The 15,028-nt window shown below is 39.8% G+C and overlaps 1 protein-coding gene across 1 annotated transcript in view; it reads right to left on the bottom strand.

Moving 5' to 3' along the window:
• Window positions 1-13,893, bottom strand: part of RTF1 (RTF1 homolog, Paf1/RNA polymerase II complex component) — a 48,686-nt gene extending 34,793 nt beyond the window's left edge. The window contains exons 1-2 of the mRNA XM_021009337.2: window positions 13,684-13,893; window positions 2,023-2,133 (exon numbers count right to left, since the gene is read on the bottom strand). Coding sequence (XP_020864996.1) covers window positions 2,023-2,133; window positions 13,684-13,878 — 306 coding nt within the window. The 5' untranslated portion in view covers window positions 13,879-13,893. The remainder of the gene's footprint in view (window positions 1-2,022; window positions 2,134-13,683) is intronic.
• Between the last annotated feature and the right edge of the window lie 1,135 nt (window positions 13,894-15,028).

The following is a 15,028-nucleotide window of genomic DNA, read 5'->3' as shown; positions in this document are numbered from 1 at the left end:
TCAGCTAAAATTTCACCTTCTGCAAGAAACCTTTCCCCATCCCCCTTAATTCTAGTGCTTTCTCTGAGATTTCCTTCCCTTCATACTCTATATGTCTTGTTTGTATATAGTTATTTGCATAGTCTCCTCGATTAGAAAGTTTCTTGAGAGAAGAGCTGTTTTTGCCTTCCCTTGTATCCTTAGCACACAGCCTGGCACAAAGCGGGTACTTAATAAATGGTTAATAACTTGACTTTGCAGAAACTTAAGGCAAATGAGAGCTTGAAGCCTCAACTGGCGTGGAGGAGGAGAGAATGGAGAGATGGGAGGATAAGGAGAGTGTCTAGAAGTCAACACAGCCAGAACTGGTAACGGTGGTAAGGGATCAGGGCTTATTCGACAAAGTGCAGGGTGTGGTTTGTCTGTTAGGTCAGGAAACACCTTTACTAGAAAAAAACAACTCAGCAAAGTCAGGGGCCTAATATGGCTAAAGGGCTATCTCAATCACTAAGGGAAGTTTCATTCCCCAGGAGCTCTGCTTTCCTGGAGGTCAAAGCAGGTTGCTTATCCTGCCTGGCTTACCCATAGCTTATAGGAATGACAAAACTCCATACCTTCTTGAAGAACAGTAGGACAATAAAGACACTTAACACACAAACAGAACACATAGGTATCATTTGTGTGGCAGCTGAGTCTGTGGGGTGGGTTAGGAGAACCAGCTGGATCCTCCACCTTGCCCCCCTCACAGTTCCCATAGAGACCCTGCCTTGGTACCCTTCCCCTTTGGTAATACAACTTGCTAAACTGTATTTTTAAAAATAACTTTAAAAAAAAAGACTTCAAACATGTCTCACAAAAGTTTAGATAAAAAACATCGCCAGAGGATTAAAATGTAATGGTATCTGATTTCTCAAACCTTATTATCTTCCTAACAGATGGGATTATTTTGCTCATTTAAGAGATATAATTATTTCTTATTTAAGTTTAGGAAACATTCATCGCTATGAAAAGCAATTTTGTTTGTTAAATGATTCAAAATTACTGGAACACTACACCTAATCAGAATGTAGTCTTTATTTGCATATGCACAGGATTGATTTGTAAAATCCCATTACAACAAACTCCAAATACATCAAAATACCTTGTTTTAATGGAATTTTTTAAAATAAAAAAGTATACTGTCCCAATCTGTGGGGCCTAGAGATGAAACAGAGCTTCCAGTGAATGAATTAATAAAAAGAACTGCTGGGGCAGCAAGGTGGCGCAGTAAATAGAGCACCAACCCTGAAGTCAAGAGGACCCAAGTTCAAATCCAGCCTCAGACCAAACACTTGACACTTACTAACTGTGCGACCCTGGGAAAGTCACTTAACCCCAATTGCCTAAAAAAAAAAAACCAAACCAAACAAACAAAAAACCAACTCCCCAAAAAAATTAAAATAAAAAGAACTGCTTTAGCTTTTACATGGGGAAATAGGGAGGATCATTTAAGCAACTCTATCCTTTCCTTCCTCCAAAGTGATCTGGGAGGTTCAGTAAAGAAATTATTTTTAGAAAATGTTCTCATTTATTTCTTAGTGATATACTGGATGCCTGAATAATCCTGAACAGGATTATCAAGCTCTTGGGCCCACTTTTCTATAGAAGATTCCTAGCACTATGTTAAGTACTAGATGCCACCAATAAACTGGAGAGTCCAGAGGAAGAATTCTAGGGTAGTCAATGACCTCGAGATAAGCCCACAGGAGGATGAGCTGAAGGAATTAGAAATGTTTAACCTGGAGAAAAGACATGACGGTTATCTACATTGCAAAGATTGCTAGATTTGGAGCCAGAGGACCTAGGTTCAAATTTCTCCTTGCTTGCTTAAAAGTTTAATAAGCAAGTCATTTAACTTTTCTGCCAAAGCACTCTCCTAGTTCTAAGACTATGCTTCCCATTTTAGGAATATACTACATGACCACCAAAAAAAGAGAACCTCAGACAGTAAGGATTCTATTAAAATTAATGGACTTCGTTGGCATCATAACCATTGTAACCTACCTCATCATCGCTGTCCGAGGTTTCAGAGTCTGAAGAAGCTGCAGGCTGACTAACAGGTTGCTCCTTCTCTTCAGAGTCACTACGTTTCCGTTTGGCTAGGGACAAGAGCTCCTAGACGGAACAGAAAGAATAATGAGCTCTGTTCAATGGAGAAAAATATCTGCAAATGGCAAAATATATGCATTACCTGAACTATTTATATTTAAATACTTCTAATCCAAGAATACCACCTAGAAGTTGCTACCTAACTACGTTGCCATGCTCCTAGGTTTTCAAACTATTGGACAGAAATACTTTCAATCAAGTTTCTATTAAGTCAATTTGTATATGTCTTTTATGTCTTAATGTCTATATTTATATGTGTCTTATACATCTAAAAAAGAAAAAGCAGTTGGGAAACCAAGCTGGAAGTTATTCCAAATATGTCCTCTTCTGAGAACCACATAGTTAATGGCGTTAATCAACATCTTATTGGACCAAGCTTCACCATAAAACTGTTCTCAACAGTCTAAGTAGCACAGTGACCACGACCTCCACGACTGTTAATCTTATTACAACCTAGAACTTTGGTAAACCACAATCACAAAGATGATCTTTGGTTTTAGATGAATTCTTCTTTTCTTGTGCCAGAAAAGTCCCATGGCATATAGTAATCTTATGCTCTGGGCTCATAACTTGTCAATTCTATTCCAAATGGGCTATCTTTACTGACAAATCTAATAAAGTTTGAGGCTGCTTTATCTTGTAGTAATTAAACCAGAGGCATAGGACTCAGGACTTCAAGATTCTCTTCTTTCCAGCATTACACATACTAGGTATTTACTAAACTGATGAATTTGCTAATTTACCAGTGTTCACGATCTGTTCATTTCTGAAGATAAAAGAGCAGGAAACAGAAGAAGAAACATAAAAAATGGCATGATCCTGTAAGAAAAGAAATTTGATGGGTGGTGATGGTAGTGGTTTCATTTTAAGGTATATATATATAATATATATATATATTATTATATTATTATATCACACATACATACATATATATATATATATATATATATATATATATATATATATACACACACACCTTATGTAAGGTATATATATATATAAGGAAAAGAAAGGAATCAAAGGTATAAGACTACTCAATTTTTACTTAGTTTCTGCTTTCTCTGCCAAGAAGAATGACTTTTGACTATAAATGACAGAACAAAATGGCCAAAAGGGAGTTGATACCCAAGATAAGTAAGGAGATAGTAAACAAGGATTTAGTTGCTCTTGATGAATTTGCACAGAAGAGAAGAAAATGAAAACTGCAAATAATAAGCCAGTAAGCTTGACTTTAACTTCTGGAAAAAGTCTAATATGTAAAAGAGACACTGAATATCTAGAAAAGGCTTTATCAGGAACAGATTAACTCCATTTTCCTTTTTTTTTTTTTTCTGACAAGGCTACTAGAGTGGCAGACCAAAGGAAAGCTATACAGTTTACCCAGATTTTAGCAAAGTGTTTGATAAAATATCTCATACTATTATTGTGTAAAAGAGAGATACAGGCTAGATATTAATGCAATTAGAATTTAGACATGTTTAAATGGTGGAACTCGAATATTATTCATGAATGATTCAAAGTCAACTGGCAGGGTTTCTTTCCAGTGGTGTTCCCCAGGGACCTATGACTGACTCTGTTATTTAATACTTTTATCAATGATTTGGAGAAAGGCATAGATGGTATAGTTCATCAAATCTGCAGATACCATAAAGCTGGGAAATACAAAGGCGGGGGAAAGGAGGGCTAGTATAATGAGTAACAGAGTTAGGCTCCAAAAAGGCATTGACAGGCTAGAAACCTAGGCTAATTCTAATAAGATTAAATTTAAAAGGAATATATGTAAAGACTCTCATTGTTCTCAAAGTTGTGAGAATGTGCCAACCTGTACTGGTAGAGGTAATTTCCTCCCCCCTGGGAGTTCCCTATACTATTGAAATCACAGGTCTAGTTCCTATCCCTACATGTAAATCTTACATTTGGGTTCAAGTAACTGAATTCACAAGTACTAGATGAGGGAAAGTTAAACAGTGGTTTATCTAAGAAATACCTGGTTGTTTAGTGGATTGTAAGGTCAATGTGTGCCAAGAATGGTATAGCAGCCAAAAAAGGCTAAGCCCATCTTAAGTGACTTTAGGAGACATACAGCTTCCAGGAATAAGGAGGTGATAATGCCACCATACTCTGCCCTGGTCAGACCACATAAGGAATCTTGTATTCAGTTCTGGCCACCACACAGTCAAAGACATTGGACCTTAAGTTCATGCCACTTGAGTATCAACTGAAAGTTTAACCTGGAGAAGAGAGGAGGGGGAGGGGAGTGGCTTGGTGGAATGGAGGTGATATATGATATCTGTCTTAGAATACTTGAAAGCATGTCTGCTGGAAGAGGAATTACACTGGTTCTGTTTGGCTGCAGAGAGCAGAAAGAGCAATGGATAGAAGTTACAAAGAGGTAAATTTAGGTTTGGTATGAGGAAAAATTTCCAAACAATTAATAATTATCCCAAAATGGACGAAGCTGCCTTTAAAAGCTATGGATTTCTTCTCACTTGGGCTTTCTGAGCAAAGGCTAGACAGACATTTATTAAATGTATTGTAAAGGGGATTCTTTCCAAGTATGAGCTGGATCCTAGAAGTAATTTGCAGAGAGAGAGAAAGAGAGAGAGAGAAGACCCAGAGATTCCAGACAGAAAGGTGTCATAGATATCAAAATATCCATAGCATTCCTTTTTTGCAAAAACCTAGGAACAAAGCAAGTACCTATTAACTGGATAATGGTAAAACAGAAATGTGGTACATTAATGGAATATTACTGAGTGGTAAAAAACAACAACTATGAAGAACTGGAAGAGGCATCAGAAGATAAGTGATTTGATGTAGAGTGAGGTAAGGACAACCAAGAAAATAATATATACAATGGTCACAACAATGAAAATGGAAAGTACAAATACTTTAAGGCTGTTTAATTATGAACAAACCTGGCCCAAAGAGGTAAGAAAATGTGCCTCCCTCCTTTTTCTGCAGAGGTGGGGCACAACGGGTATGAAACATTACTTATAATGTGCTCAGTCAATGTGTTGGTTAGTTTTGCTGAACTGCTTTATTTTTTTCTCCTTCTTTATTTTTTGTTACAATAGAGATGGTTCTCCCCATGGGCAAGAGAAGAGGAAGAGATTTTTTAAATGAAGGTGATGTTAAAAAAAAAAGTTATCAGTAAAAAATATTTTTTAAAAAGATGAATTAGATGATTTCTGAAGTTTCTTTCAATTTTGAAATTCTATGACTCTATTACTAACCTCAACATTCTTACCATATATCTCTGATTTAATTCAGGTGACAGACATATAGTTTACTGGGGGAATGGTACTTTCGGTAATGATATTAGCACTTACATACTCTCTACTCTTTCTTCCATAAGCACCAAAAAAGAGGCTACTAAAGCATGCTTAAATATAATTCTGTTGTACTCATGGTTGGAGAAAGATGATTGACTATTTTATGCCTCAATTTATCCATCTATAAAAGAGGGAAAAATGTAACACAGATATGCCGAGAGTATTACAATTAATTCACCACAACTAATATGTCCTTCTGGCGCTATCCATACAGGTTGTTTGTCAAATCTTGTGACATAAAATGAAAAATAATAAATTGTGACAATATATTTCTTTCCCTCCTTCGTAGCCTCCTAACTATGAGGTCATTTCCTCTTGGCCAGGAAGGTAATAAAATGACCTTCTCAGGTCAATACCACCTGCTCTCTCTTTCCTTTTCTACAAGCCTTGAAATGTTACCCTCTACAATATCACAGAGTTGGCATACCAATTCCACGGAAAGAAACAGGCCTAAAGAATATTCCACTTTCTCATACCACAAAATCATCCCTATACACCTAAATCAAAATCAGAGCAGTGTCTGAGGATGTTTATGGCTTTTGCTATACCTGAAAGCTTTAGAATATTCTGTATAAGGATACAGTCTCTACAGGAAGGCCGCAAATAATAACTGCTAGCTACCATCTATACAGTACTTTAAAGTCTGCAAAGGGCTTTACAAAGATTATCTCATTTGGTAATCACAATGATCCTGTGAGGTAGGTGCTATTATTATCCTCATTTTACAGATGAGGAAGCTGAGGCAGGCTGTGGCTAAATGACTTGCTGAGAATCACAAAATATCTGAGACTGAATCTGAACTCAGGTCTTCCTGACTCCAGGCGCATCGCTCTCAGCTATTATTGTAATTTTTAATATTACTGAGAAATAACTCAAATAACCTTGGAAGCAAGTAGAAAAAATGGCAACCAGTAAATAATTCTTTCCAAGAGGTATGCAAGTATAGTAAAATTCTATCATGATACAGATAGATATGATGAATTTAGATGATCTTCATCTTATCTAAACTTTTATTTTTCCCAGAACTTTGCACACAATAGTCTTTTTTTTCCTTTTTTTAGGCAATTGGGGGTAAATGACTTGCCCAGGGTCACACAGCTAGTAAGTGTCAAGTGTTTGATCTGAGGCCAGATTTGAAGTCAGGTCCTCTAGACTTCAGGGCTGGTGCTCTATCCACTGTGCTACCTAGCTGCCCCCACACAATAGTTTCTTAAGAAACACTTGTTGGATCTTGAATGATTTGTATATACCAGTCAAACTATTTTCCCCAAAACATAACATATCCTAAAATTCTGTTACTGGTTAGCCAGCAATATGGAAATGCATCCCACCTCCATGCTACAAAGAAGTTCTACTTAAATATTAAAAGCCCAGTTACAAATGGGTGTAACCCTAGGCAAGTCGTAACCTCTATGGGCTCCAGGTTTAGGGAGTTACCTTAGACATTTAGACATGACCTGACATCCAACAAATTGTGAACTTTCAAATATTTACAATCTTGTTGGTGAGTCAAAAGAACACACATGAAGCAAGTATATAACAATACAATACAGTAAATAATTAAGGGTTAAATTGTGATTCAGAATATAAGCACCAATGGGAATTCAGCGAAAAAAGAATTCAGGCTAAAGGAGCTAGTAAAGTAAGAGGTAGTAGCAAACAAAGTAGAAACAAAGTAGGTGCCCATCAATTGGGAAATCACCAAACAAGCATACAAATGTAACGGAATATTAGAGTACTTTAAGAAATAATGTATATGAACAATTCTGTGATATTTGAGAAGACTTAAATGAATACAGAACAAAATAAGTAAAACCAGGTGAACAATTTATACCGCAACCACAATTCTAACAACTTTAAAAGATTTCAGAATTCTGCTCAAAGCAGTAGCAAAGACTTCAGAAATCAAGTCAAAAAGCATTTACTAAGTGCCTACTATCTGTCAGGCACTATGCTAAGCTGTAGAAGACATTGATGGTGAAGCATACCTCTCATCGGATGTCTTGGCATAAAGGTGATAGAATGAAACATATATTTTCAGACAGACTCAATGTGTTATTTGTTTTGCCTAACTACACTTATTTGTTCTAAGTGAGGGTTCCATTTGGTTAGATAAGAGAGAGTAGGGATTGAGTCAGTGTGAAGTGACAGATGTTTAAAAAAAAGAGAGACAAAAAATATACAGAAAATAAAGCTCAGAAGGGGACACAGAATCAAACAGAAATTTTGCTATTACTTTGTAAAATATAATATGCACTTTTAACAAACTGTGGATAGATAAGAGAAGTTTATTATTGTTTCATGCACAATTCTTTTTTGGTCTTCTTTGCGTATTCACATTTACAGCTTCATCTCTAATCTTTTTTTTGTTATTTGTATATTGGAAAATCAATCAATCAACAAACATTTATTAAGTAACTACTATGTGCCAGGCACTGTGCTAAATGCTAGGGATACAAAAAGAGGCAAAAAAAAACAGTCCCTGCACTCAAGGAACTGATAATTTAATGAGAGAGACAACAAGCAAAAAAATATGTACAAAGCAAGCTATATACAGGATAAGTAAGAAATAACAGTGGGAAAGCATTAGAATTAAAAGGGGTTGGGGAAGGCTTCCAGTAAAAGATGGGATTTTAGCTGGGTTTTAAAGGAAGCCAGTGAAATAAGTCAGCATATAAGAGGGAAGAGTTCTAGGCATGGGGGGTAGGGTGGGGAAATTTTTTTTTTTATGAGAATAGCCAGGAGGCCAGGTATAGGAAGACTGGAAAGACAGGAGGGGGCTAGGTTACGAAGGGTTTTGAACACCAAACAGAGCATTTTGCATTTGATTCTAGAAGCAATAAGAAGCCACTTATGTTTATGGAGTGGAAGGGTGGGGAATGTGGGGATGTGTGTGACATGACTGAACCTGTACTTTTAGAAAATCACTTTAGTGGCTAAATGGAGGATGGATGGGAATGGTGAGAGACTTGAGGTAGGCAGACCCACCAGCAGGCTATTTCAATAATTATGGCATGAGGTGATAAAGGGCCTGCACCAGAGCTGACAACAGTGTCCAAGGAAAGAAAGCAGTAGATTTCATAGATGTTGCAAAAGTGAAATTGACAGACTTTGGCAATAGATTGGATGGGGGGAGGGGTAGGAGTGGGTGTGAGACTGAGGGTCTGGAAGGATAGTGTTGCCCCCTATAGTAATACAGAAGGTGCTAGTGGTGAGGGAGGTATCAGAGGCCAAGCAGAACAAATCCAATCCCTCTTCTATGAGATAACCATTCAAGTACTTGAAGACAACTATTATGTTCCCCTTAAGTCTTCTATTCTCCAGAATAAATACTGCCAATTCCTTTAACTAAATTTCTTTCAGCCCCTTACCACCCTGGCTTTTGCCTTGTGAAAGTCTTCCAGCTTATCAATGTCTTTCCTAAAATGTCATTCTCAGATCTGAAAATAATACTTCCAGATGTGCTCTGACCAGGGCAAACATAGAAGGACTATTATTTCCTTTACTAGGGACAACAAAAACTGTCCTGATTTGAAAGTGTGATGGGTAGTACAGGTAGTGTCAGATTATAAAGGACTTTTAGGGTATACTTAGCTAACTGTTGTTGAATTTATAAACTATATACATTTATTTGGAGGTTAATCCCCCTCCCCATACAATACTACCTCTTATAAGAATCTGCCTGATAGAAGTAATAGCTTTGTCCTACTTGCTTTTTCTGATAGTGCCCAGTTGTTAGTGTTTTCTCTTTCTTGAAATTAATTTGTATTTGTTTATAGGGGCATATGTTGTATCCAGACAGGAGACAGGCACGGGGCTTTTCATTTTTTTTCCTTTATATCGCTAGGATCTAATTCAGCATCTTTAACATAATGGATGCTTAAAACATATATGATAATTGAACTTGCACAGAAACATTCTTCAGCGAAGCTACAAATTGAAAACCGAGCTCCAAGAGAAAAATACAAAAATAAGCAATTGACTACCATTGTTCATTACCCTTCTTTCTCTAATATATAGCCTAATTAAAGAATCATTTGTTTAGGATTCATTTACTAAAACAGGGTCTATGTATGGATTAAAAACAAAACTGTATTCAGCCATGATACCATCCAAATACCTATATGTCAAAAACCAAGCAGCCTTCTCCTGCACAGCTATTCAAGAAAAAAAAAATGAAATTAGCAAGTAGGCTCCACTAATGCAACATTAAGACTAAAATGTAAAACTCTAACATGACTCTTCTCACACACAACATGGTCACATTGCACTTCAAAATGTGAATATGACATTTGATAAAAAATATGATTTTTAAATTTTCTGGCTTTTTTCTTGGCCAGTTTGTAACAATTTTAACATAATTCCAAAAGACAGGTTCTTAAAAATACTTATGGGCCTAGTCTCTTAAAGGAAATGTAATTAATAAAGTTATAAGTTCCTTGAGGGCAAGAATACTCTTGTATTTGTATCCAAGAAAACTTTCTAAAAATACTCATGGTATTCAAATGTAAATGTAACTGAAGCTACAGCAAGTTATAAACTCCTTGAGGGAAAGGCCCTATGTCTATTTTGTATCTTGTAGACCCATAATAGTGCCTGGCACATAGCAGAAGCAAAGAGTACAGAAAAACAGGCTAACAGCAATAAAACCATAAAGAAAATGAGAAATTTATAAATAAAAGTACAAGACAGGTTCCATCCTGTGGGCTTCAGACTCCTAGAAGGGCTGGTAGGGGTGGGGGAGAGATGTCATGGAATTAGTGCAAGGGGTGTAAGAATGTGTACATTCAGAACTGTGAAATTTTAGGTCTCTTACTCAAAAATATTGGGAAAGAGTTTAGCATATGTATAAAAACACCACCAGAAACTGCACTGATCTCTAAAATAAATAACCGAGGCTTCTTTTTTCTAGCCCCTCTGATGCTATTTATTTCATAATGACATGGAGCCAAAATGCCAAGTCAAAAGGGAGGCACACCATTTTGGTATAGCTAGAAGTTAGAAGGCCAAGGGTTTTTATTCAAAGTGCGAAGGTTCTTCGAAAAGAATCCAACTAAAGAGTTTACAGATTTGCCTAATTTTAAATGTGGCTACACAAGCAGTCTATTTGATTACTGCTTACTAAGGCAGATTCTAAGGCTCCTGTGCTTAGTTTTTTCAAGCTATATAGCAGGGATTTCTGAACCTCCCCCCTCATCTTAAGTTTTTCAGGCTATCGTGGCTTAATCCTACACTTAAGCTTCACTTCCCCCCTCCTGAAATAGAACAGACAGAAGAATCTGAAGTAAAAAATGGTTCCTACAATTATGCTTCGATTCTACCCAAACAAGAACCTCCTCTGACTTCAGCTGGTCTTAGAGATGTCACAGAAGAACCAACAACCACAGAACCGTAAACATCATTTGCCAGGTTACAGGTTAAGTGTTCACACTTTGATGTCCCTTCAACCTTGAAGCATGTGAGCTGAGAAAGTAAGTTGAATGAGTTTCCTTCTAATCCAATTTGATTACAAAAACCTTCTAAAACTACTCAACCTACTGGTCGGAATAAGCAAACAAAAAGACACGAACTAGATCAAAGAATTTAGAAAGCACCCGATTCACTTTCCTTTCATAAAAGTCAAGTCAACAAGCATTCCATTAAGCACCTATGTTCCAGGCACCGTGCTAGGCACCAGGGAATACAAAGAAGGTAAAAAACAGTCCCTGCCTTCAAGAAGTCTAATGGGGAAAACAACATACAACTATATACAAACAAGGTACTGACGAAAAAAACTGGAGATAATCTTAGGAGGACCTTATTAAGCAGGATATTAAGTGGAAGTAGTATGACTGGAGAAATATTCACCCAAAGGAGCCATTCTTCACCCAGAGAACTTAGCCCTACCTCATGAAGCACAGATTTCTGATCTTGACACTAAATACTTGGTAATACTTCATGGCTCACTGCCTTTTCCAAAAGGACCAGGACACAAAACTGCTACTCAAACTGTTCAGTTCATCAGGACAGAAATTTAAACTGAGTATTACACTAACAAATGAAATACCCAGAATGCCTAAGATACCAAAATAAGGTAAAGTACCAAACTGTTACAAGTACAGTTCTAAATTGTACTGTATAGAACTTTCCCAATAAGATTATTCAGACTCTTTCCTTCCTCAAGGCCTTTTTTGATGAATGCTTTTTGCTGGGTACACAGTAAAGAACTCAATAAATGCTTACTGATTTACTAATCATCAGTACCTCTGTTAGTGAATACATGTACTGGGAAAGGAATTTTGATTTTATTCTGATCACTGATTTTTGAGAAGGTTAATAGTGGTAGAAGTACAGAAGACTAAATCAGATGGACAAATCATTTTACTTCTCTGGGTCTCAATTTCCTCATCTGTAAAATGAGCGGTTAGGGTTAACTTTCTAAGGTCTCTTCCTATGAGTTTTAAGTATTGATGTCCACTCTGAAGTTATCTGTGGCTCAGGACCATCTTCTGGATGTTGTGGACAATTCTTACCTCTACTAGTGCCACTACCACATTGTTGAATCTTTCATATAATTTTTCAAAACTTTGCAAATAAAAAAAAATGAAAGAGAGACAGAGAGAAAGAGAGAGAACTGGACTTCCACATCATTGCCACTTCCTCCTTACTTCCCATGCCAAGTGTGCTGTTCATTCACCTAAAAGGACAGGTATCTAACAAGTGCTTATTAAGGGGCTTTCGTGTCTTAGAACCATCTTTTTCATTTTTATGCTGGTTTCCTCTAAAGGGTTCGAATATTTTACAGACATTGAACCAAACAGTCCTATTTTACAACTTGAGAATATATTAGATTTTAATCCTCCTGATACCCAGTTAAGGTTCTATCTACCAACGTTTCCAAACTTCTGCTGACAACACTAAAATTTCTAATAAAATAGGACTTGTTTTCTATTTGAATATGAGATTCCCTTCCATTTATGTCTCCAAATAAAATACCTTTTTTTTTTTTCTCATTCCTTCACCTTCAATTCCAAAACAGTCCTTGCTTCCCTCTCTTCAATAGCCCTGTATTCCCTGAGCTTCCTCTCCTTAGTTCTGAGAGTTTGGGCCTCGACAAAACAGACTATCCACCCCTACTTCAAGACCAACCTTCCATTGTGGAAATACACTAGGGAAGCCCACTTTTCAGCTTCCCTTTCTTTCTAGCTTTTGTTAATAAAACACAAAAAATACTCTTCCTACTACAGCTTAACTTCTGGCATCACTGCTGGCAATGGAAGTGCCTAAGTGACTGATTTCTCCCTACAGCACTTTCAAGAAAAAGAAACAGTTCAGGTAACTCCAAAGCCATTAAACTAAAAGTTGTTTTTTAATGTCTATTGCATAAACCCTAAGTAGGAAAGGATTCTGGGATGCCTGGGTAAAAAGGTCTTCCCATAAGGCCTCTGCCACAGGCCCTCCATGCCACCTTACAAAACTGTCCAGGGCTGTACACAGCATCTGACCTGCTTCCTTCTCTCATTACTGTTAACTTTGTTTTGACATCCCATTCGGCGGCCTTCCCAACCACAAACGGCCCTGGTCTCCAAAACTCTCCGGAATCACCACCAAGCCCATCTCATCTCTCTACCTGGCACATGCAGAGGAACCCCCCCACACACACCTCCTGCCCAGAAACAGTCTTGAGTATGCCGTGAGTGCCCCAAGTCCCCGGCCTGCCAAACTCGATCCTCTACACGCACACACACACTCTCACACTCACAACACTCACACATAGAAACCTCCCTGCCTCGGGGAGGAAGAGGCAGCGCTACTTCCTAACTCTCTCCTCTGGGCTGGAGAGAGAGAGAGCCCCCCAGGGAGGGATCCGGGGGGCCAGCCTCCCCTCTAGCCTGCTGGCCGCCCTCAGCCCTCCGCTACCCCGGGCACAGACCCCTCCCCCAGCTCCCCCGGCCCCTGGTGCCCCGGGGCGCTTCGCTCCCGTCCCCGCCCCACCACCCAAGTCCACCGCGCCAAGTACTCGGGGACTCCGGCTTCAGGCCCGTGCCGGGCGCCTCCGGGCCCGGGAGCTCCGGGGAAGGGCTGGGGCGGGTAGGGGGAGAGGAAGCCGGCAGAAGGGAGGGAGGGCCGGGCGCTCGGAGATGGAGGCCCCGCGGCCCGGCCCGGCCCGGCCCTGGCCCCGGCCCGGCCGCCCCCCGCTCAGCCCTTTCCTTCCCGCCCCCGCCGCGGCCTGCCCCTTTACCTGATCCAGGTTCTCATCACTGCCGCTGTCCTCCGTGTCCGAGTCGATCACGACGCGGCCTTTCCGCTTCTTGACCATGGTGGCACCCCGGCTCCCGCGCCGGACGCCGCCGCCCGGACTCCCTTCTTGCCCGCCAGCCAGTGCGACCGCCACCGCCGCCGCCGCCGCTCGACCCACACAAAGGCGACCGCGCATGCGCGCTCCTCTCCGCCGCCAGGCCCCGCCCCCACCCCGCCGAGGCACGCCGTTCGCCCCGCCCCACTGTCGCCGTGAGATCCACCCCCTTCACCCGACGGAACGCGGCGGGGGTGGGAGGGGAGAGAGAGAGAGAGAGAGAGAGAGAGAGAGAGAGAGAGAGAGAGAGAGAGAGAGAGAGAGAGAGAGAGAGAGAGAGAGAGAGAGAGCGAGAGAGAGAGAGAGAGAGAGAGAGAGAGAGAGAGAGAGAGAGAGAGAGAATGAGAGTGTGTGTGAGAGAGAGAGAGAGAGAGAGAGAGAGAGAGAGAGAGAGAGAGAGAGAGAGAGAGAGAGAGAAAGAGAAAGAGAGAGAGAGGAGGAGGAGGCGCGGAGAGCGAGGGGCGGGACTGGCGGGGTGGGGAGTCAGCTCTGCCGGTGCTCCCTCGTGCTGCTCCATCCACGGGGCTTCTCTTAGGGAGAATAGCAAGACAGACGCGCTGCAGGCGTCTTTTATTCATGGGAGACCCCTTTGAATTCACATTTCGGGAAAAAAGCTAGGAAGACTTGTGTACCGGAGTCGCGGGTGTAAAGTTGACTTCTGAATGCACATGTTAGCACAGTTGGGCGGGGTGAGGCCGGAACTAGGTGGGCAATCTGAGTACGTCTCCTGTCTCCCCGGCCCTACTCCCCCGACTTTTGCGTGTCTTCCCTCCAAGATTACTTTGCATTTACACTGTATGTATCTTGTATGTACATATTTATTTGCAGGTTGCCTTCCCATTAGAATGTGTACTTTTGGAAAGTAGTTTTTGCTTTTCTTTGTATGCCATCCCGTGCTTACCACAATGCCTGGCCCATTGGACGTGCTTAATAAATGCTGGTTGACCTTACTTAACAATTGCATATGTAGATAGTAGATATATGCATATTTAAATATATTTAAATTATATTGTCTGTATTTACTTCATCTCATCATCATCACCACATTCTTCAGAATAGGGGTTACTCAACTTCATGGGTCTGGTGTTCTCAAGGAGTGTCAATTTATTCCAAATTTAATAATGTTGAAAAAAATTAACATACGTAAACGGGAAATACAGTGGTTCTACATGAAACTAGGAATTACATTATTTACCTGCTGCTGAAAACTGTGTATATCTAATGAAAGAGT

Source organism: Phascolarctos cinereus, unplaced genomic scaffold (genome assembly GCF_003287225.1).
Source record: "Phascolarctos cinereus isolate Bilbo 61053 unplaced genomic scaffold, phaCin_HiC Scaffold_3;HRSCAF=262, whole genome shotgun sequence".
Classification (NCBI taxonomy): Eukaryota; Metazoa; Chordata; class Mammalia; order Diprotodontia; family Phascolarctidae; genus Phascolarctos; species Phascolarctos cinereus.
Note: the sequence above shows the minus strand (reverse complement) of the source record. Positions and strands in the feature narration are given on the sequence as shown.